The 22,032-nt window shown below is 26.5% G+C and overlaps 6 protein-coding genes across 11 annotated transcripts; 4 read left to right on the top strand and 2 right to left on the bottom strand.

Moving 5' to 3' along the window:
* The first annotated feature begins 264 nt into the window (after positions 1-264).
* Positions 265-3,612, top strand: LOC118440984 (uncharacterized). Of its 2 annotated transcripts, none has more exons than XM_035864789.2 (8): positions 265-614; positions 704-920; positions 1,046-1,199; positions 1,273-1,387; positions 1,505-1,558; positions 1,639-1,797; positions 1,916-2,040; positions 2,132-3,612. In XM_035864789.2, the coding sequence occupies exons 1-8, from the start codon at positions 518-520 to the stop codon at positions 2,324-2,326; spliced, it is 1,116 nt and encodes a 371-aa protein (XP_035720682.1). In that variant the 5' UTR covers positions 265-517; the 3' UTR covers positions 2,327-3,612. The 2 variants fall into 2 exon arrangements, with proteins under 2 accessions (XP_035720682.1, XP_035720686.1); XM_035864793.2 differs by having other exon boundaries at positions 2,153-3,607.
* A 243-nt stretch (positions 3,613-3,855) lies between these two features.
* On the bottom strand, positions 3,856-9,464 carry spn-E (tudor domain containing 9 protein spindle E). Its single transcript, XM_035864768.2, has 10 exons — positions 9,289-9,464; positions 8,882-9,088; positions 8,488-8,797; positions 7,901-8,358; positions 7,441-7,807; positions 7,201-7,367; positions 5,899-7,077; positions 4,687-5,826; positions 4,251-4,588; positions 3,856-4,168 (listed from the first exon to the last, which is right to left on the bottom strand). The coding sequence occupies exons 2-10, from the start codon at positions 9,080-9,082 to the stop codon at positions 4,030-4,032; spliced, it is 4,299 nt and encodes a 1,432-aa protein (XP_035720661.1). The 5' UTR covers positions 9,083-9,088; positions 9,289-9,464; the 3' UTR covers positions 3,856-4,029.
* Positions 9,465-11,217: 1,753 nt separating this feature from the next.
* On the top strand, positions 11,218-14,929 carry twisted (Protein O-mannosyl-transferase 2). 2 transcript variants are annotated; one of them, XM_085658015.1, is made up of 14 exons: positions 11,218-11,654; positions 11,723-11,806; positions 11,892-11,976; positions 12,067-12,171; positions 12,267-12,375; positions 12,444-12,712; positions 12,870-12,976; positions 13,049-13,241; positions 13,310-13,513; positions 13,571-13,722; positions 13,806-13,894; positions 14,005-14,169; positions 14,497-14,635; positions 14,707-14,929. In XM_085658015.1, exons 1-14 carry the CDS (start codon positions 11,572-11,574, stop codon positions 14,810-14,812), a joined length of 1,890 nt encoding a protein of 629 aa, XP_085514141.1. In that variant the 5' UTR covers positions 11,218-11,571; the 3' UTR covers positions 14,813-14,929. The 2 variants fall into 2 exon arrangements, with proteins under 2 accessions (XP_085514141.1, XP_035720490.1); XM_035864597.2 differs by having other exon boundaries at positions 11,224-11,654; positions 14,005-14,153; positions 14,226-14,635; positions 14,707-14,927.
* Positions 14,930-14,936: 7 nt separating this feature from the next.
* Positions 14,937-15,604, bottom strand: gdl (gonadal protein gdl). The gene has a single exon (XM_035864331.2). The coding sequence runs from the start codon at positions 15,602-15,604 to the stop codon at positions 15,080-15,082; it is 525 nt and encodes a 174-aa protein (XP_035720224.1). The 3' UTR covers positions 14,937-15,079.
* Positions 15,605-16,001: 397 nt separating this feature from the next.
* Positions 16,002-22,029, top strand: PIG-V (phosphatidylinositol glycan anchor biosynthesis class V). Of its 2 annotated transcripts, XM_035864326.2 has the most exons (4): positions 16,063-16,136; positions 19,287-19,342; positions 19,681-19,923; positions 20,253-22,029. In XM_035864326.2, the coding sequence occupies exon 4, from the start codon at positions 20,539-20,541 to the stop codon at positions 22,027-22,029; it is 1,491 nt and encodes a 496-aa protein (XP_035720219.2). In that variant the 5' UTR covers positions 16,063-16,136; positions 19,287-19,342; positions 19,681-19,923; positions 20,253-20,538. The 2 variants fall into 2 exon arrangements, with proteins under 2 accessions (XP_035720218.2, XP_035720219.2); XM_035864325.2 differs by lacking the exon at positions 19,287-19,342 and having other exon boundaries at positions 16,002-16,136.
* LOC146872954 (pyruvate dehydrogenase E1 component subunit beta, mitochondrial) lies at positions 16,005-19,249 on the top strand. 3 transcript variants are annotated; one of them, XM_035864328.2, is made up of 3 exons: positions 16,032-16,136; positions 17,318-17,606; positions 17,700-19,249. In XM_035864328.2, exon 3 carries the CDS (start codon positions 17,829-17,831, stop codon positions 18,900-18,902), a length of 1,074 nt encoding a protein of 357 aa, XP_035720221.1. In that variant the 5' UTR covers positions 16,032-16,136; positions 17,318-17,606; positions 17,700-17,828; the 3' UTR covers positions 18,903-19,249. The 3 variants fall into 3 exon arrangements, with proteins under 3 accessions (XP_035720222.1, XP_035720221.1, XP_035720223.1); XM_035864329.2 differs by lacking the exon at positions 17,318-17,606 and having other exon boundaries at positions 16,005-16,136; positions 17,890-19,249; XM_035864330.2 differs by lacking the exon at positions 17,318-17,606 and having other exon boundaries at positions 16,064-16,136; positions 17,900-19,249.
* Positions 22,030-22,032: the final 3 nt, after the last annotated feature.

The raw sequence follows: 22,032 nt of genomic DNA, 5'->3' as shown, positions 1-22,032 counted from the left end.
AAACTTCAAAGAAAAATGAAAAAGCAATGATTTGACAAACTAAATGAACATATTAATACGTATTAGTATAGAATTGTGTTCTTGCTATTCAATGTAAATTTTCATGAAAAAAGATATGTATATATTGATTTAAATATATTATAATGAATTTTTATATGATCTTTAATTAAATAAACAATTCTTATTTATTTAAAAGAATTCTGACAGTAAATTTTACATTTTGGAATAGTGAATTAATATATTTGAATATTGGCATATATTCTAATCTAATAAAATTATTAGTCTTGGTATAAAGGTTAAATATAATTAGATAAATTATCAAAATAAATTAATTTTAAAAAGTTAGATTAAAAGTTATATTAAATATTAATTCGATATTGTTTTGTAATAATTTTAGAAATATTAATGTATATATAAACTTTAACTTTGATATTGTTAAATATCCAAATTAAATAATAGAGAAAGACAGTTATTAAATAATAATAGTTAATAAAAGGTAAACTAGTACAGATAAAAGATGCCTGCAGTAATAGTAGGACCACCTCAACGTAGTGAACAGATGTGGCAAGCATTAAAGGCACATATTACAAGAGAACGACAACGAAAAAAACAGGGTATAATTTAGTTTTATTAGTATGTGTATTATGTAAATCAAAGTATAATTAAGAAGTTAAGGAGAGAATATATTTTATAATTTTTATAGAACAAGAAGCTGATGCAGAAGAAGAACGTCAGAGAAAAGAGAGAGAACGTCAACAAAAGCAAGATGTTATGACTTTAGGTGAAACACGTGAACAAATATCCAATCTTGAAAATGAATTGGCACAATTAAAGGATGAAAAGCATCAATTATTTTTACAATTAAAGAAAGTTCTTAATGAAGATGATAATAGAAGGCGTCAACTTATTAAGGAAACAAGGTTTGTACTTTTCTATGTTTCTCTCTTTACATTAAATAAATATTTCAAATAGAAATTAACATTTTCTATATAATTTTAAAGATTTATATCTTTATGTTTATTTAAGTATGTTTTTATATATACAGGGGCTGTTCTGAAGTATTAACAGCAGTTGGAGGATATCCTGGTACTGTTTCTCAAGTAGTACAGTCACCACTATTTTTACCATTACCACGTAGCAGCAGCCCTTTATATAATAAAGTAGCAGTTGGTGCACCAACGCACACTCTTCTACCTAGTGTATATATAATATTTCTAATCATGAATATTGTAATATTGTATACATTAAATTACATATATTCTTTCATTAAAGGGTCCATTAAAAAGATCACATAGTCCTTCACCTCCACCAACAGCTTCTCCATATCATGCTGGATATGGATATAAACCACCTCCTTCTATTTCAAGTTATAATCCACCTCCACCTAGTAAGTACATTTAATAGAAGAATTGTGTAATGATTAGTTTCTTTTAATTACGACTGTCACACAATGGTGCGATTTATTTCATTCAAATTAGCAAATAATTTTGATTATCCATTATAGAATCTGAGGATGCTGCTAGGAGATCTAATGATTCTAGAGCTGTACTTTGGAATAGTCAGTAACTTTGAAATCTATTTTGATTATGTCATTTAGAATTACAAAGTATAATGTATTTATTAATTTCATTTTTTTAGAAAACAATCAATATTCTGCATCAAACTTCTATTCTACACCTACTGGACAAAGTGTTTATAGTTATTCTGCTCCAACTTCGCAGCAATCCAGAGAACCTGAACTTGCAAAACCAGTATATTTATCAGGAAATAGAGGAGCATTATCTACACATCAGACAGGTATTTTTCAATTTTTTTTTATTAATATCAAAATTATTTATCTTATAAATCTTTCATTTAAATAATATAGCATATAGAAATTCTTGAAATTAATAAAAACACATTATATTTTTTATAGCATATGTAACTAGTTTACATACTCTAGAACATAAAGGTGCATATGCAGAAGATAAATTTTATCTTCGCCCTGGTAGTCATGTTACTGTACACGGTGGTGCTATGCCGATACAACAACCACCACAAGTAAGAATAACATTATATTACATTTTAATTTAAAAATATCTAGTTTATTAATATTACAACTCTTTACGATATATCTCATTATTTTGATAAGACATTTGATTTTGTTTTAAAGGGAGCCAAAACAGGTGGTATTACTTCTGGATATCCAGTACGAGCACCTCAACCACCACCTGGACCATATCCTCCCCCACCTCCTGGAACTTATGTTAATGCATCAGGCGCTAATATACCTGGTCGTTTATTATATACACAACCTGGTGCACGTTATTTACAAAGAGAGGTATAGAATTAACATTTAAATATCTATGGTCTATAATGCATAATTAACATACATATTTTAACCCTTTGCACTTGAGGACTTTTTCGCTTGCGCGAACCAACAACTCGAGACGATTTCGATCAAATTAGGAAAACATTTTACAAATTTTAAAAATCATTTATAAACAAACAAACGTATACAAATAATAAAATTTCACCAATTTATTTATTTTTATATCGAAAACAACAAAATTTGATACATATTACACTCTGTAATTAGTTTTCGTGTGATATTTCGTAAAACAATGCCCAAGATGCATCCTAGGTTTATCAGTATCGCAGTAATACGTTACTTACCACCTACCTCCAGGCGTGTTACAGTCAGAGCAAATCTTGTAGTCCCTTTTTGGCCCTTTTAGTACGAAGCTTCCCATTTAATCGGATTTCATCGGAATGCGACGTAAACGCTCACGATGCTGACGATATGATCCTCTCAATTGCCTAAATATTTTTAGAAATCACAAATGGCTGAGGGGTTTTCCCTTTTTTTGGTCTTTTCTAGTTTATACAAAATGTAGGAATTGATCAGGCAAATTTTCATGCCCCAAAAAAAAGCTTACGCCTCCATTTAAGCGATTTTCACTGAAAATACGTTGATGCAGTCGATCAACACCACCCATATATTTTATATAATTCAATACAATATTGGGTTTCTTGACCATTATTTCCACACCACCTCGTGTAATCCTTTTGACCGTCGATATTCCTGTGTCACTTTTCGTAATCAAACAAATGACATATTTACTGCCAAGACTGTTTCGAACGAATGCTATGATGAGACTAGCTAAACTGAGCTAAGAGTTGATTAAAAATGTACAAAAATTGTCAAAATTGGCACGAAAGTATTTCTGAGAGAAATATTTTAAGTAAACAGATCAAGTTACAAAAAAGACCGTAGCAACGTCGCTTGAGTTAACATTTCAAATCTATCGAACGTCGTATCGGCGCCACTTGAGTGCAAAGAATTAATTTAGCTTATATATTATAAAGTATTTACAGAACACATATGTGAAAAATAATATACGAATTCATCTATCAAACAAAAAATATTCTGTAATAGCAAATCTTTATAGTAAACTGTTAAAATTGTATAGAGATATATATTTATATCTTATACATTGTGTACATTATTATTTCTCAAGTACACAACGAGAGAATTTGATATAATTCAATTTTTAATGTTATCGATTATTTTACGATATATACATGTACCAATACGTATTAAACAGTAAACTTTTGGTCTGTAGCTAAGTCAATGGAAAAAAAAAAATAAAATACAATAAAATAATATAATACCAATTTTATCTTTAATTATTATTTATTTGAAGAAAAATATCAAAAATTAATATAGATCACAGTCTATTGTATTTGATATAATACTATATAATATTGTTTTATAATATTATTATAACATATATTGGACTAATAATATTGCATATAATATTGACACGAATGTACATGCTAATGTACAAGTGTTACTAAAATAATATTTTCTCCATTTGCTAATAAATAACTAAAAATATTTCATTTTTATTTTATAACATCATAAAAATATATAAAAAATAAAAAAGTAATTATGAGAAATTATACATTAATTCAAATTGTATTAAAAATTAAAATATTAAGTCTTTCGATTTATGTTGTTAGAAATGTTCTGGCAAATATGAATGTTTAAAGTTTAATATTCCATTTTTTTTCATTTTCTCTATGTACTAGTGTATACAAATGTACACGAAGTTGTAGAACACTGTATATACTTACTTTACAGAAATCGCAGTAAATTTCAGTATTCAGTAATTTTCGTTCATCTCTGCATAGAAAAAGATATTAGTATTTGTTTAGTAATATAAAACGGGATTAAAATACAAAACAATATTTTTATATCAACTTACTCTGAAGCTAAATTACGTAATTCCTTAATATGATTCGTCATTTTTTCGAGTTCATCATTTTTCTCTTCTAATTCTAATGCCCAATGTAAACTGTAAATATTATTTTTGACCATGGTCATTCTACTAGGTTGTAGAAATAATAATTCATCATACATTCCCCATTTATAAAAGTTCATCAACATTTCAGGATCTTGTTTTTTTCTACATTTATCCATAAGTTTGGATAATATTATTTTTATTTTATTTTGATAAGAAATTATTTCTTCAGAATTATTATTTTCTTCAATTTTTTCGTTAATATGCATGCCAATATTCATCCAATGTCGCAATCTATTTATCTGTAAACATGAATTTTATAAAAGAATTTGAACATAAATATAATTTCATAAGGTAATATATAATAAGGTAAATATATAATATATAAATATATTCTCACATCTTGTAAATCATCAAATGTTATCTCAACATCAAAATATATTTCCATATCACGTTCTGGGAAAAGACTCTCTTTGGTAGAACTATCACATCCTAATCCACATAATGCTCCAACATAGTATGTACCAGAAGAATTACGTCGTAATTCCATACGTGGTGTAAAAATTAAAGCAAGTAATGCTGTTAAACCAGGAATGGCAGGTATTAAAGTGGTATTACGTAATGTTAAATTGCTACCATTTACATTTTGATTTACAGTTCCAGCCACTAAGAGATGTTTTTGTTGTTCCTTCCAATTACTATCCAGAAGAACTGAATTAACTGAATTCGTTTCGATGATAATTTTTTTACCTCTACCAGCAATTGTAAGATGTCGTAAAGAACATTCGAGAGGAGAAAAAGGACCACGTAAACGTACTGTTGAAACCCATTTCGAGTCTTCAGGAAGATCAGGATAATCATCACATGAATTATAATCTTCGTATTGCATCTTCTCATAATAAAGAAGTTGCGTTGCACTCATATTTTCATATTTTTTTCGTAACTCATTGTTCAATCGTGATAAATAACTTTCTTCTTTATGCATTGCTAATTTTTGATCTATTAATATTTGGTTGATATTAATTTTGTTTTCTGTAGTTACAGCTATCAATGTTAAAGCTATAACATTATTAACAACAGAATATATTTCACCAAATATTTGTTCATTACTTTCAAGTAATTCATGAAATTTGTTATTAGCTTCCTGAGGCCAATGTATCTTGTGGCTATGTGTTGTACAAGGTTGAATATTAGCTAAAACACATTCCAGTGCTAAAGCAGGTATTTTCATAATATCTTCACAATATGTAATTTGTCGTATATTGTTTATATGAATTTTTATTGTTTGACCTATATCAATTAATTGGCATAAAGCAAATTTGTTATCAGATTTTTCGATATAATTTATGATTACACCACGATAAAATTCTACTTGAAGAGTTTTCTTGAATGGAACAGCTACAAGAGTGTTAATCTCTGGAAGATAATCGAATTTTTTTAATGATTTTTCTCCTTCATTCAGAAATTTTTTTATTTGCCTTACTTTATCATGTGTATCTTTATCATTTATATGTATCCAAAAATGACCAGGATCTATGACCTGTAAATTATATACATATAAAAAATACTGAGTTTTTATTAATTAAGTGAATAAATTAATTCCTATACTTACATTTATTATTTTAATTGGAATATATGAAATATCAAGACCTGGAAGATTTGGATTATTATAAGCAGGTTTTTTGCATTCTTTTATAGAAATATTATTATTAAAAAATATTGACTTGTCTTCAAGATTCATTTTTTTTGCCAAATCAAGAGCGTCATTTTCACTTAAAACAGATACTTCAATAGGTATATTACATTGTCTCATTTTAATAGATCTATATACTGAAAGTGGAATTTTTCTTTCTTCATCTGTATAACTTTTACTAAATTGAAGATATATACGCGAAGATTTGAAAGAAACGTTTACTTTTCCGACAGAAGATTTAAAACAATCCTGGAAAATATTTTGAATTTTGCGTGCATACAAAAGTCCTGGCTGTTTCAATGGCCAACCTTGCAAATATACTGTATTTGTTAAGTCTAATCCATTCAAGATCTTATGCCCCTCTTTTAATTCTTCAACATTTTGGTGTTTAACAAAATAATTAGGATAAAATGCACCAGCAATTACAATTTTTAGAACAAATGGTCGTACTTCATCATCCCACCTAACTTTATTAATTCCAACACTTTCAGTTATACCAAATTTTTTTAATCTTTGAGTCACGTTATACACGAGAGCTTCAATTTCACGCAATACTTTTATTTGCACAAATTGTCTTTGTGCCCATCTCTTTTCCATAGCATTATTATTTAAATGACGATTTGCTTTCTCATTTGTCCATACTTTATAAACATTTAGAAATGCTATACAATCACTTTCTGAATCACAAGCCCAACTAAATTTCACATTATAAGCTAATAACTTTTTTCCAAATGGGCTACAAAACATATCCTTTACAGTCATACTACAACCAATTATTATCATGTCTCTTAAAACACTGAAGAGATGACCTAATACAATCAATTTAGTAACATAAATATTTAATGGTAGAGCAGCCATTATACGGCCGAGATCTGTTAATTCACCATCAAAGAGTTGTGTTTTATCATTATTGTTGAGTAATGCACCAGATTCTTTCAATAAGAGTATAGTACGCTCTAAGTTACTAAGATCAGGTGGATCAAGAGATAAAGCTAAGATAGCTTTAGGTTCACCCATGTTTAGAACTTTTGCCTGAAGCACTAAGTTTTCGAGAGGAGCTCTCAACATTTCAGGATTTCCTTCATCACGTAGTACTGTCTGTTATTATATAAAAATAATATTCAAAATAATAAATTAATTAATGATTAAATATAATCTCCTTGTTAATATGTAAAATGGTTTTTTTTTATTTCTTTTCAATAATTATAAAATAATACTTACATCATAAAAATTTTTTGGTACTAATCTATATACTCTTCCATCCATTATACGACCTGTACGACCAGCGCGTTGTTGACAATTTCCTTTACTAGCCCAAGAAAGTTCCAAACATTGAAAATTAGTTTTTGGGTCAGTCACAAGTTGTTTTATTAAGCAAAAATCGATTACTGTAAAGAAAGAGTATATTTTAATTCAGATATTTATTATACTTTTTAAAATACTGATGAGATATAGTCATACCATATTTTACATCAGGTACAGTAATACTACTTTCAGCAATATTTGTTGATAAAATAATACGACGATAGCCTTTTGGAGGTTGTTCAAAAATTTTGTGTTGTTCTTCATTTGTAATTGATGAATGTAAAACAATAATATCCCATTTAGAATTTTCATATTTTGCAGACGTTAACATGTTATGCATTTCTTCTATTTCATTAATTCCTGGCAAGAATACAAGAATTACATGTCTATTATATAACCCTGTTTTACTATCATATGCATCATCCGCCTTCATGTCAAGTTCATCAAGAACAATTACTATGTGTACACAAAAATCCATCATACTTTTTGTTACTTTTGGTTCATCTCGTGATATTTCTGGTATCTATGAGATATATAATAGTTTTAGTGTAAACATTTATAGATATACAAAAATGTATTTATATTTAAGAATTATTAAACTATATTTGTTACTTACTGGTCCTAACATACCAAGTTGACACAGATAATAAATGTTTATATTAAAGTAAGTTCGTTTAGCAATATCAATGACAGGTGCAGCTACAAGTTTATTTCCAACAGGTGATGAAAAATATTTAGCAAATTTTTCAACATTAAATGTTGCAGACATAAGTACAATTTTCACTGTACGTGAATTTGTCCGTAAAAATTTTCTTACAATAAGCAACAGGAAATCCAATTCCTGATCACGTTCATGAATTTCATCTAGTATAATATGAGTATATTCCAACATATGTTTCGTATTTATTAATTTTTGTAAAAGCACACCAGTTGTACAATATGTTAAACGGGTATCTTCAGATGTATTGTTTATCATGCCTACTTGATATCCAACAAGAGTTCCTACAGGCCATTCTCTTTCTTGACTAACTCTTTTTGCAATACTAATAGCAGCAATACGTCTAGGCTGTGTTACTATTAAAAATTCAAATAAATAGTTTGTTAATTGTTATAAATAAAACTGATATTTTGATCTAAAATTCTTAATAGAACTATCTTTTATAGAATATTATAATGTGTTAATATAGATAAAAGATAAGTCACCTATGATGTTACAGTGAGCTCTTTTTTTATAACAAGAATCTAGTATAAATTGTGGTACTTGTGTTGTTTTGCCACAACCAGTTGGTCCCTCTATAATAACTACAGGATTGGTATCAATCATTGAGATTATACGGTCTTTCATTGTAGTGATAGTTAAATTCGTTTTTGGACGATAGGCAAAATTAAATGTTCTATATACATTTGTTAATTTTTCATTATTAAGTTCTTGTATAACAGGATCTGATCCTGCAGATACTGCATCCATTTTAGGTCCCGTCCCACAACTGTTTGATATGTGACTTGCAGTAGACTTTATTTAATAGATTATACAACCATAAATTAACTTCTTTATTATATATAAAGTAAAATAAAGTAAAAAAAAATGATAAAATACCTGAAGAAGTTCTTGTTCTTCCTTCTCAATATATTCCTGTACATAATCGGTACCAGTTGCATCACTTGTAGATATTGGATTGCTATCTAATAAATTGTCTAATAAAGACATATCACGTGGTTGAAATCTTTCGCTGTATGGAGGTGGTAATTGGATTTTTTTTATTTCTTTATTTCTTCTAAAAATATCTAAGTAATCCATAGTGTCCTATTGAAATTTTGATACATGAAACAATTGAATTATAATTATAGGAACTTAGTGCGTGTGCATCAATGTTTTTATATATAATAATAGTCTATATTTGCTTTGTTAAATCATATGAATATAAAAACATTAATTATTTCTTCTCGATATTATTATTTTATTACATGTAATATTCTTCTTGATTAATATAGATTAATACTAACCTTCTGTTTTATTATAAAAGTATCGCAAATTCTTCTAATATTGGTCACAATGTCAGGTTTCTAACTAACAAGTGAATTACGTATAAGAAACGTATTTCTTTTTCTCTTTTATATTATTTTCATTTATATATTAAACCAACCAATGTAATTAGCATACATGCACTTCAATGTCAAATATCAAAACAATAACAAATACCGCGTTTATAAAAATTTATATAAAAAGTTCCTTTATCGAATATCCATAATATATCACATATAAATAGTACAATGAAAAAAACCAAGTTCAAACAGCTAGGGAGAACTAAAGAGAGACAAAGAAAGAAAACAAAAGTGTTTATATATTTAAGGAGAAATAGTTTTGATTACATAGAAATTATAAAGTAATGCACACCATGCTCGATCTCCATGAAACTTTATCAACTGGTACCGACAATATAATTCAAAACATGAGTCCTGCATTATAGAAAATTAATTTATTTTTCAGATTTTTGCCGTAGCCAACAAAAAATTAAAATAAAATAATAATGAGAATCAATAATAATATATTTAAATATTGAGGACTTGAATGACGAATTGGATTTATAAAAAATGAAGAGTAATAGAAGATGAATTGTTTAGAATAATTTTTTTATTCATTTGAAATATTGAAGGAATTTTTAATTAATTTATTCAAAGTTGATTTCTGTTTTAGGAAATATTTAAATTGGTAAGATTCAATTTTATTCTTTCGAAACAGTGTTATCGTCATTGTGTTTTCATATGTGAATTATAGTATGTGTGTGTATATATATATGAGTGTGAAATAATTATTTTATATATTTAATTGGAAATCATATATTATTTTTAGAAAGTAATAAAGTTAAAAATTTCTTATGTTCGCTTATTTATTATATGAAATTCGCATATTGTTTTGATTGTTTTTTGTCTAATTATAAGGTGGTTCAGATGTTTTATGTTCACTGTTATATATGTTGCTGATATGTTTTATGAAATTTGTATATTATTTTGTTCCTTTTTGTTTAATTACAAAATGGTTTAGATATTTTATATACACAGGTAGTTATGCTATTTACATCACTTGAAGAAATTATATATAGAATATATAAGATAATAAGGCGATATCTTTATAATATTATATATTTTCATTTTCAAATAATATTTAATAAGATATGTAATCTTTATATAATGTTTATAGGCTGTGTGTATAGTACGACGTTTTATTTTCAATTTCAATATGATGCAGATCAAAATATGTATGTCTGGGTTTGTTTAGGAATGGAGTTTCATAAAAAATGATTAAAGTGCTCTATCACATTGTGTTTATCAAGTAAGTAGGTCGATATTAAACGGATACATAATTTTTTGTCTACTCTAGATTGATTAAAAAAAAAGTTTTGATTCATTCCAGGATTGATTTTGTTTTTTTTTTTCGAAATTATAATATTAATTATTGTTATTCTAAAATATTTGGCATTAGAAAATAGAATTTTAACTTGCAGGTCTTTGTATGCTACAATATTCAAGCGATAGAGACCTGGATTGATATTACTTGCGATATATAAATGTAAATGACGCAAGTAATATCGAGCTAATGACTGCTAAATTTAATCAAAATTTACTGTCTTATGATAATTGTTTTTATCTTTCCATATTATTCATTTATTATGTCAATAAAGATATGGATGGATTATTTCGTTATTTAATGTATTCATTATTATATCTTTTTTGAAATTATATGCAGGCAGATATGCAATATATTTTTTTATTGATATATATATAATTTCATTATATATAATATATATGTATTTTCCTTTTGCACTAATTATAGGCGTAATGTACTTATGCAAGTAAACACCAATAAAATTGGTGCATAGAAATTTACTTTATCATGAGTTGGTAACCAAATTTTCTTTCCCACTGTCGATAAATATGTCCGTGTGTTATTTTTCTCTATTGTCTATTTATCCCAATGGAGATATAGACAGATTATTTTATCATTTATTATATTCATTATTATATATGTTTTGAAATTAAATATGTATATGCAGTTTATTACATATAAAAATTTCTTTCACATACTAATTCGATTGTTAAGTATCCTGAGAGGGTTATAATCTATATAAACTTACACAATAGTCGCATAATGAGGACAGTGTTTCTTTATTACGTTTTTAGTTCATATTTTGTCCATTCCTGTCGCTGAAGTCGCATACACTATGAGCGACAGATGGTGAATAACCTTAATAGAAAATTATACAGTAAAATTATATTAAATAGTATAAAATGAAACCTGTTGTCGAAGAAAATATTCAGAAATTGAAATGTTTACCATCTACAAATGGAAATATACAATATGAAAAAGATCGGTATATAAACAAATCTACTAATCATTTTTAACTATACAATTTTAAATTATCTATTTATTTATTTGTAGAAATTGGTGGCTATTATTTGGAATTATTTTAATTCTTACAATTGGAACTAGATTTTACAAAGTTACAGAACCACAACATGTCTGGTAAAAAAAGAAAAATGCTCATGTCTATTTATTTTTTTAATATTTATTTATAATCCATAATGCGTGTAATAATGTTGTTTTATAGCTGGGATGAAACACATTTTGGTAAAATGGGAAGCTGGTATATAAATAGGACATTTTTCTTTGATGTACATCCTCCTCTTGGAAAAGTAGTTTTCCAAATTTATTTTCATGAATTTTAAAAATATTTCTGAATAATCATAAATGTTATATATTGGAATCTTTATACTTTATTCTAGATGCTTATCGCACTATCTGGATATTTAACTGGTTATGATGGTACATTTGCCTTTGAAAAGCCAGGTGATAAATATGAAGATGTCAAATATGCTGGAATGAGAATAGTAAATATATTTATTTACTAAAAATGGAATAAATAAATAAAAATTTTTAATGATAATACAAATTTAATATTTGAAAGTATATATTTTTCTTTTAGTTTTGTACATTATTAGGTGCTGCTACAGTACCTTTATCATTTCTCACAGTATGGGATTTAACAAAATCTACTCATGCGGCTACGCTTTCTGCAGTATTTATTCTGTTTGGTAAAGTCTAATTTCAATTCATAATACCAAATGTTATTTTTTAGTTATGATAGTCTATTTTATTTTAGATGTTGGTCTATTGACTTTAAATCAGTATATCCTTTTGGATCCAATATTGTTATGTTTTATGATGTGTGCAACTTGGGGAATGATTCGTATTGGTTCTCTTCGACATAAGCCATTTACACCTTCTTGGTGGAGTTGGCTAACATTTACAGGCGTATCTCTTGCATGTACAATTAGTGTAAAATTCGTTGGTTTGTTTGTTGTACTGCTTGTTGGTCTTTATACTATATTTGAACTGTGGCGAGAATTAGGAGACTTAACAAAACCTATTGTAAGCACATTATTTCCTTTATTTTAAAATAAGAATATATGGAGTTTTTTCTATTGGTGACTTGGATTAAAATAAATGTGCAGTATGCTATCTTGGCTATGTTAGCCCATACTTGGGTTCTTACATTTAATAGAATGTAAAATATTTTTTGTTGTAGTCTTATGTGGGCAAACATTTAATAGCAAGATTCTGTTGTCTTATTGTGTTACCAGTGTTACTTTACATGTTATTTTTCTACATTCATCTTCACATTTTGAATAAAAGGTAAGATCTTAAACTTTATTGTTAAGATAATACAAAAATTAATTATTTATAAAATGTATATCTTTGATTTAGTGGAAGTGGAGATGGATTCTATAGTTCTGAATTTCAATCATTATTAAAAGGAAATTCTTTGTATAATGCAACTATGCCACGGCAATTAGCATATGGTGCTACTATTACGTTAAAAAACCATCGTACAGGTGGTGGATATTTGCATTCTCATTGGCATTTATATCCTGAAGGAATTGGTGCCAGACAACAACAGGTTTTTATATAAACTTTGTTAGAATACAAACTTGAATTTTGATATAAAACAATTCTTTTATTTATTAGATTACGACTTATTCTCATAAAGATGATAATAATCTTTGGTTGATAAAAAAATTTGATACTGATGACATACCATCTGAACCAGTATTGGTAAAGCATGGAGATCTTATACGTTTGGAACACGTTATTACAAGGCGGAATTTACATTCTCATAAAGAAATAGCACCAATTTCTAAAAAGCATTATCAAGTTACAGGATATGGCGAAGTAAGCATTTTATGTAAAAATTATTAAATATTTATTTATTTTTTATGTATCTTCTAGAATGGTACAGGAGATGCTAATGATGTTTGGAAAATATTAATAAAAAATGGTAAAGATGGTGATATAGTTGAAACGGTTACAAGTAAGTTAAAATTTGTTCACTATCTTCATCATTGTGTATTAACATGTAGTGGAAAAACATTACCAAAATGGTTAGTATCCAGGGAAAAGAAGTTAGTATACAGGAAAAAAGAATTACTATAAAAACATATTATTTATTAAAATTTTATTTCAGGGGTTATAGTCAACAAGAGGTTTCATGTAATCCAAACATTAGAGACAAAAATGCATTATGGAACATAGAAGATAATAATTATGCAAAATGTAAGTATTTGATATTATTTTAATTTGATAACATTTTATTTTGATATTCTATTTTTAAGAAAATCCTTATTACTAAATGCAATTGTAATAATTAAAAATATCATTTACAGTACCCAATGTAAGTTTCCAAGTTTATGCTCCTGGATTTCTTGATAGATTTTTGGAATCACATGCTGTTATGTTGCAAGGAAATTCAGATCTCAAAGTCAAAGAAGGAGAAGTATCTTCCCAACCTTGGCAATGGCCTATTAATTATAGAGTATTTATTATTACAAGTTCGTATTACAAAAATTAAGAAATTGATAAAAGCTAAATAGAATATCGATTTTAGGGTCAATTTTTTTCTGGCAATAATCAAAGGGTTTATTTACTTGGTAATCCTGTTATATGGTGGGGAAATATAATATTCCTTATAATGTTTGTTCTGTTATACATACATGCATGCATACGAGAGCAGAGAGGTTGCATTGAGAATCCTTTAACACTTGAGCAAAGACAAAAAATAATGGAAGCTGGAAAATGGCTTTTCATTGGATGGATGTTACATTATATACCATTTTGGGCTATGAGTAGAGTATTATATTTTCATCATTATTTTCCAGCATTGCTATATAGCTCAATGTTAACTGGTGTAACTCTAAATTACATTGTTGAAAGTTTACAAATATTACTACCTAGCAAAATGGGAAATACTATTTATCATATTATAATGGGCACAGTAATTTCTGTTGTAATATACAGGTAAACATATTTAATTGTGATTATATATACATGATTTCTTATATATTGAATAATGTAATATGCATTTATAGTTTTTATTTGTTTTCTCCATTGGCTTATGGAATGGAGGGACCTTCTGCATCAGATCCTGAAAGCTCTATGCATTCTTTACGATGGATGGATTCTTGGGAATTTTAAATCTCATAATTTTTTGATTTTTTTACATTTATTTATATGAGTTGAGATAATATCCTAATTAATAAGAATGAGATAAAATTTATACTATTTGTAATTAAAGAAATACTCATTTTTTATTTATATAAAAACTAAAAATATATTTTTATGAACTATATATAAAAAATCTTGTTACAAAATGATTTTATTATTTTATACAATTTCATATAAAATATGTTAGTGATTTAAGTTCAATATATTTAAGAAAATAATAATATTTAACATTTGAAATTAACTAGGTACTTCCATTTTACTTAACCTTATTATAAAATCACATAACCTCATTTGTACTTGAATTTCAATAGGATTATTAGTTACATAAAACCCAGGTACACCAGCTTTTTCTAATATACTTTGTTGATCTGATACTTTTTGGTCCAATTGTAATACTAGTTTCATATCAGTTTGTTTTAATTCTTCTTTGTGTTTTTTATATAGAGCAGTTTTTATTTCAATTCTTTCCTCATCCGTTATTACGTTTGACAATGTTTCTTGAACTTCAATTTTCTGTTGATTTAGCAGTTGCAGTCTTTGTTGAAAAAGATGTTTTTCCGTAACATGCTGTATTTCCATTAAACCTTTGACAATTTCGAAGATGGTATCATTTAGTAGGGAATTTGCCAAAGCAGACAATAATTCATAAGGAAGTCTCATTTGATATTTCGGTGGAAGTTCTCCTGCCATATGCTGAAGTTGTTCAACCAAAAAATACAATTTTCTTTGAAGATCTTGTGGAGTTGGATTAGCAATATCCATTACACTGTATAAGCAAATGTATAGATTTGTGTTTTGTAAACCTATACAGATTAAAACAGAGCCATTCAAAATACCTTCTATTCTTAACTTATTCAATGTTTTCTCAGACAGTAGCAGAAATTACATTTATCGACGATGTATACTTTAATAATATCCATATCAATTCATTGTTAGTACAGTCAGAGATGGCAGTTATTTTCATTTAATTTTTTAATATTAATTTCAGCATCGGAGGTAGAGGGCGCAGCAAAAGCCAGAAAGGCGTCGTTTTAGCGTAAGTTTTAGACATACGAGTACAATCTTGGATACGAGAGAACGAAGATTTTATAGAAACGTGCATAGCACAAGTAGTTAATTCTCCACGTACTTATTAATCCTACATATTAGTTTGATTAAAGTGAAAATATTTATGTATATTACATAAATGTATAAATGATTATCAATGATTAGTTATATCAAAGGTTTTGGACAAGTCGAGAACATTTAATAATCATATCTATGGCTACTGATATTTGTTTACTTCCTTTATCAGGTAATTTTCATACAATAACATATATTTATTTTTAATGAAATACGATTTTATAGATTGTATTTATATTATATAAATTAGGTAGGAAGACAAGCTATACATTTTACATTTATCATTTGATAATTTATATACATTTATATCATAATAAAACTCCTCTGTATATATATATACTAATAAGATTTAAAAACGTTTAAATTTATGTTGAAACAAAGTGTTATTGTATTTTTTTAAATTAAGTGCTTTACAAGCAATATCTATTGAATGGACAACTGATGGTGAACTGCAACTAAATACAGTTTTATTAGCTTGAAATAGACAAAAATTTTATAAAGACTATAAGAACATATTTCACATACTATATAATATGATAAGATAATTTTAATAATTTAATAATTTGAAAATTTGCTTATTCTACTTACATTGGGATGCAATTGTTCAATTGATTGAAATAATTGAGGAAATTTTGGTCTTTCAAAATGTGTGATTGCCATCAAACTAGTAAAGAGAGACTTGTTATATATTCTTTGAAAGTGATGTTCTCATATATGTGTAAATCTCTGTATGTTAAGAGCCATTAAATCTCTTCTTGATAATTTAAGAGATATCCAAATAAATTACTTCGTAAATCTTCTATCATCTTATGATCTTCTTTTTCACTTAATTGGATAGCCATTCTCATTATTAATTTATCTATATTTAACCTATCATCTAATTTGAATTGGTTTTGGAATAAACCATTCTAGAAAAAAATTTTAATATAAGAACATATTTCTAATCAAAATTGCTTTTTTATAATAATACTTGTGATATCTAATAATTGTTGCATATTCTATTCTTATTCAATAATAGCTAGTGCATTAAGTTCTAATTTACAATTATTTCTTGTATAATTTCGTAAATAAATATCCATTTTGATGCAAATGTGTAATTAATACAGTTTATATGTTTAATGTATGGATAATACATGTAATTAATTGTACCTTTTTTCGTTCTTTTAATATATAATTGTATAAAAATCTCTTAGTTATATATGCATATAAAAAGATATATTCATAAAATTAAATATCATAATTTATCTTTTTAAGTAGAATTTCAATTTTTTTTTTAAGTAGGCCATGAATGAAATATTTTAATATTTTTTTTGAATATTAGTCAGTTATTATATTTTTGAATTCTTTTTATAGTTAATATATACAATTTTTTGAACCTATCAACATACTAAAGTGTGACTATAACGAAAGGCAGCTGTTTGAAAAAACATCTATTTTTGGATCAATATTAGAATTATAACCTATAATAAATATATAATAATATTTTAAAAAGATTTTATCCTTATATTTCTAAATATATACGGTAATTATTTTGTTTTTGTAATATATACTTTTGTATTATTATCTAACACTAATCCTTAATATTTTTATTCCTTTGTATTCTGAAAGTTTTTCATCTATCCACTCGGATAACCATTCATTGGTAATTATATACTGTTGTGTTGCAATTATTTATTTATGAGTTTCATTGTAAATTTTTTCACCTGTTCACTTTTTATGTTTACTTTTTATAAAGCTGGCTATGTGATTGTGTCATATAAAGCAAATTATTTCAAATGTCAAAAGAAACGGATTTTCATTCCCCCTTGGATTTCCTAATTCTGGAATAAAGATTTATGCATATAAATTATTAAATATTTCTACAATGTTAACTATTTATTTTTTGAGACGATCATTACTATCAGTGACATATTTCTTAAAAAAAGGATCTTCTAGATCTGTTACTAAAATGACTGTAAGAGATGCGTTAAATTTGGCTCTTGATGAAGAATTAGCACGAGATGAAAAAGTATTTATTATCGGAGAAGAAGTAGCACAATTTGATGGAGCATATAAAATAACTAGAGGGCTTTGGAAAAAGTATGGAGATAAGAGATTGATTGATACACCAATATCTGAGGCAGGTTTCTGTGGTATAGCTGTTGGAGCTGCAATAGCAGGATTAAGACCAATTTGTGAATTCATGACATTCAATTTTTCAATGCAAGCTATCGATCGAATGATAAATGCAGCTGCTAAAAATTGTTATATGACTGCAGGAAGATATCCTGTATCTATAGTATTTCGTGGTCCAAATGGTAATGCTAAAGGATTGGCAGCTCAACATTCACAGTGTTTTGCAGCTTGGTATATGAGTACTCCTGGCTTAAAAGTTATGTCTCCTACAAGTTGTGAAGATTATAGAGGTAGTTTAAAAGCTGCTGTAAGGGATCCTGATCCTGTCTTAATCTTGGAAAGTGAACTTCTTTATAATTTTGAATTTCCTCTATCGGATCAAGCTATGGACAAAGATTTTGTTATACCTATTGGTAAAGCAAAAATTGAAAAATCTGGGAAACATATTACATTAATTACTCATGGTCAAGCAACAGTATATACTATACAAGCAGCCGAAATTTTAGCAGGACAGGGAATTGATGCTGAAGTTATTAATCTACGTTCTCTCAGACCTCTTGATTGGGAGATGATTTTTAAATCAATCAGTAAAACACACAAATTAATGACAGTTGAATTAGGTTGGCCTAGGTGTGGAGTAGGTTCAGAAATTGTTGCAACTATAATGGAAAATCCTGTCTTCTTTGAACTAGATGCACCAGCAATTCGTTGTACTGGAATTGACGTTCCAATGCCTTATTCAGAATCAATTGAATATGAATGTACCCCAAAAGATCATCATATAGCTGAAATTGCTAAGAAAGTTTGTGGAATGAAAATTTGAGTATTTTCATAATATGTGAAGTTATACTTATTAAAGTATCTATCAATTTTCTTTGTACAATGTTGAGAAATATATTTATCATGATTGATTGGAAGTGGTTTGATTGTTATTGGTAATCTAATTATGTTATTTTCTGGATATTTATATGAACTTGATGATGCAAGCAAACCATTTTTATCAATAGTTCCATTAGAATATATCCTTAAAATATTAGATCATGCCTTAGAAGTATCATAAATTAATCTTCCATCAATATATTGTTATTTCATTGAGCTATGGAATAATAGAATATTGTATAAATACAATAACATTTAAAAAATTATCAGTATTATAATTGTTTATTATTTAAAAAAAAGTTTGAAATAATTAAATCTGTTGATGTAGATTATTTGGAGGATTTCCTGTAGATTTATCATAACGTGTACGAAGTACACATTATGGTGAGTATGTTATCATACTGAAATGTATGAGACATTTCAGTATGATTAGTTTTATCTTAGAATGTTGTAATATTTATATTAAAATATTCTGAAAGACATACTGGTTTTTTAATATTTCTAATATTTTTTAACAACCTCTAATATTTCTTCAACAACTTGTTGATCTACATGTGTGTGTGTAAATATATAATTTTAAATAATTGAATATACGATTTATATATTAATTAGTAATCATATTCATATTTGTATTTAATTAAAGTTTATTAATATACGTATGGTTGTTGAAAGATTTATTCACATACCAAAAAATACTTGTAATACATTTCTTTTCCTTACAGATTCAGATCCAATTACTTAATAATTCCTTATTTATTTTCAATGGATTTGGTCTGTTAAAGCCAGAAGGTTTATATATTTCATCTTTAGAAGCTACAGAATATCTTCTTAAAAGAGGTGTGTTAACTGCACCAATTTCTGGCTGATCAATATTATTATACTAGTGATCGTATCCTGCATACTCAGTTGAACCTAGATTGTGATACATGAATTCACATTTATAGTCATTTAATTTCCAATATCCAGTGAGTAATCATTAAATTTTGTCTATTAGAAATTAAATAGTCATTGCTTGGTTTTTTTTTTCATTAGCTGCATAAAAATAAATAATTAAGGAACATAAATATATTAAAATGATATATTTTCAAATTTTGTATGTGTATTACGTTACAATAATAATGAAATATTCCTACTTACATATTACTTCTTGTTTAAGTATAGTGTCATGATTTTGTGCATTAATTAATGTTAAATAGTAAATTAAAATATGTAAAGTAAAAATATGTTTTCTCTTTTATATACTATATAATATTTTGTGTAATTATAAAATCAGTTTTATTTTTGTCTGTTATAGTTTTATAAAATCCATAAAAGCAACTGGAACATTAACGGCTATTAAAAAGAACGATTTACGTATATTATGTATTTTAATTCTTTTTGAATATGATAAAAGAAAGCAGGTAACTATAAGATATTAATTACCTAGTATATATTTTTTGGTGTAGAGTTTAAATATTTAGGAGATCATGAAATTTGAATATAATGTAAATTCAGAATAAAACTTTCTAAATATTATATATGTGAACATGTAAAATATTTAATACTAATCTAAGCTATATGACCATTATAGGCAGTTAACAATGTATGTAGTGAAAAAGAAAATTTTTTGGTTTGCTATAATTTCTCGTGCATTAATACTAATCTTACAATTCCTTTTTAATATTATATGTCCTGATCACAATGCTGATGCTTTTAGAAGCCCTCATGATATTCATGAATATGTTTCTAATTATGATATTATGATTAAATTTATATTTGGTGGTTTAATAAGATGGGATGGAGAATATTTTATACATATAGCAAAATATGGATATACATATGAAAACATGCTTGCTTTTTATCCATTATATCCTGCAACTATTCGAATTACTGCAATAATAATAAGAAAAATATTTTTTGTATTAAATGTTCATAGCTCTTTAATCGTTGCAGCAATATTAATTAATTATGTCTGTTTCATTAAATCAGTTTCTATTTTTTTTGATCTTAGTAAAATAGTACTGAAAAATACTAATATAGCATACAAAGCAGCAATATTGTATTGCATAAGTCCAGCTAGTATATTTTTTTCTGCTGCATACACTGAATCAATGTTTGCATATTTCACTTTTTATAGCATGTTGAAAAGTGTTCAAAATAATATATATACAATTTTTCCTTTGGGATTATCTACTCTTATAAGATCAAATGGCATTATAAATATCGGATTTTTGATATATTTTAGATTTAAAAATATGTTTAATGCATTAACAGTAGAAATTAGTTCTAAAGACAAAATATCCTTAATAAAATTATGTAATTTAGTTATAAAAAAAAGATTTATACAAAGTATGTTTCTATTATTGATTATAGTGATTTTAACTTTACTTCCATTTATTCTTTTACAAATATATAATTATGTGATATTTTGTAAAATAACATTAAATGCGCCGATATTACCAACTCATATTGTAAATTATGCTACAAAAAATAATTTAGTATTGCAATATAATGCGACTTCTTCTACATGGTGTCATGCAAAAATACCTATAGCTTATTCTTACATACAAGAGAAATACTGGAATGTTAGTTTCTTAAATTATTATAAATTAAAGCAGATTCCAAATTTTATTTTAGCTTTTCCAATATTATATATAATGATAAAATGTATTACAGAATTCTATTCAGAACACAAAATGCACTTTTTTTCTTTAGGACTTATAGATATAAAATATGAAAAAAATATATCAGAAAAGAAATACCCAGCGGAGATGTTTGTGTTTGTAATACATGGACTTTTTTTAACAGTATTTTGTATTTGTTTTGTACATATTCAAGTAAGTACACGTTTATTATGTTCTGCTAGTCCTCTTGTATATTGGTATTGTGCATTATCTTTATCTTATGTACCACAATTTGAGAATCTAAGTGATTCAATATGCAAGAATGGAGAAAACTTGATTTCTAAATGGAAGATGTTATTTTCGTTTAAGCAAAAATATACTTTAAGAGATAAGCTTATATTATTTTATTTTTTAGGATATACAATCATAGGATGTTTTATGTTTGTAAATTTTTTGCCATGGACATAATTA

This window comes from Vespa mandarinia, chromosome 6 (assembly GCF_050613455.1).
Source record: "Vespa mandarinia isolate Hongniang chromosome 6, ASM5061345v1, whole genome shotgun sequence".
Taxonomy (NCBI): Eukaryota; Metazoa; Arthropoda; class Insecta; order Hymenoptera; family Vespidae; genus Vespa; species Vespa mandarinia.
This window is presented reverse-complemented; position numbering and strand designations above follow the sequence as displayed.

Bases quoted from the DNA above. Each gene is read 5' to 3' on its own strand.
- LOC118440984 (XM_035864789.2), top strand. From the start codon at position 518: ATGCCTGCAGTAATAGTAGGACCACCTCAACGTAGTGAACAGATGTGG. The intron at 615-703 runs GTATAATTTAGT...TAATTTTTATAG, and splicing joins ACGACAACGAAAAAAACAGG to AACAAGAAGCTGATGCAGAA. The intron at 1,559-1,638 runs GTCAGTAACTTT...TCATTTTTTTAG, and splicing joins TAGAGCTGTACTTTGGAATA to AAAACAATCAATATTCTGCA.
- spn-E (XM_035864768.2), bottom strand. From the start codon at position 9,082: ATGGATTACTTAGATATTTTTAGAAGAAATAAAGAAATAAAAAAAATC. The intron at 5,827-5,898 runs GTAAGTATAGGA...TATAATTTACAG, and splicing joins TTCCAATTAAAATAATAAAT to GTCATAGATCCTGGTCATTT. The intron at 4,589-4,686 runs GTGAGAATATAT...TCATGTTTACAG, and splicing joins CATTTGATGATTTACAAGAT to ATAAATAGATTGCGACATTG.
- twisted (XM_035864597.2), top strand. From the start codon at position 11,572: ATGAAACCTGTTGTCGAAGAAAATATTCAGAAATTGAAATGTTTACCA. The intron at 11,655-11,722 runs GTATATAAACAA...ATTTATTTGTAG, and splicing joins ATACAATATGAAAAAGATCG to AAATTGGTGGCTATTATTTG. The intron at 12,977-13,048 runs GTAAGATCTTAA...TCTTTGATTTAG, and splicing joins CTTCACATTTTGAATAAAAG to TGGAAGTGGAGATGGATTCT.
- gdl (XM_035864331.2), bottom strand. From the start codon at position 15,604: ATGGATATTGCTAATCCAACTCCACAAGATCTTCAAAGAAAATTGTAT.
- LOC146872954 (XM_035864328.2), top strand. From the start codon at position 17,829: ATGTTAACTATTTATTTTTTGAGACGATCATTACTATCAGTGACATAT.
- PIG-V (XM_035864325.2), top strand. From the start codon at position 20,539: ATGTATGTAGTGAAAAAGAAAATTTTTTGGTTTGCTATAATTTCTCGT.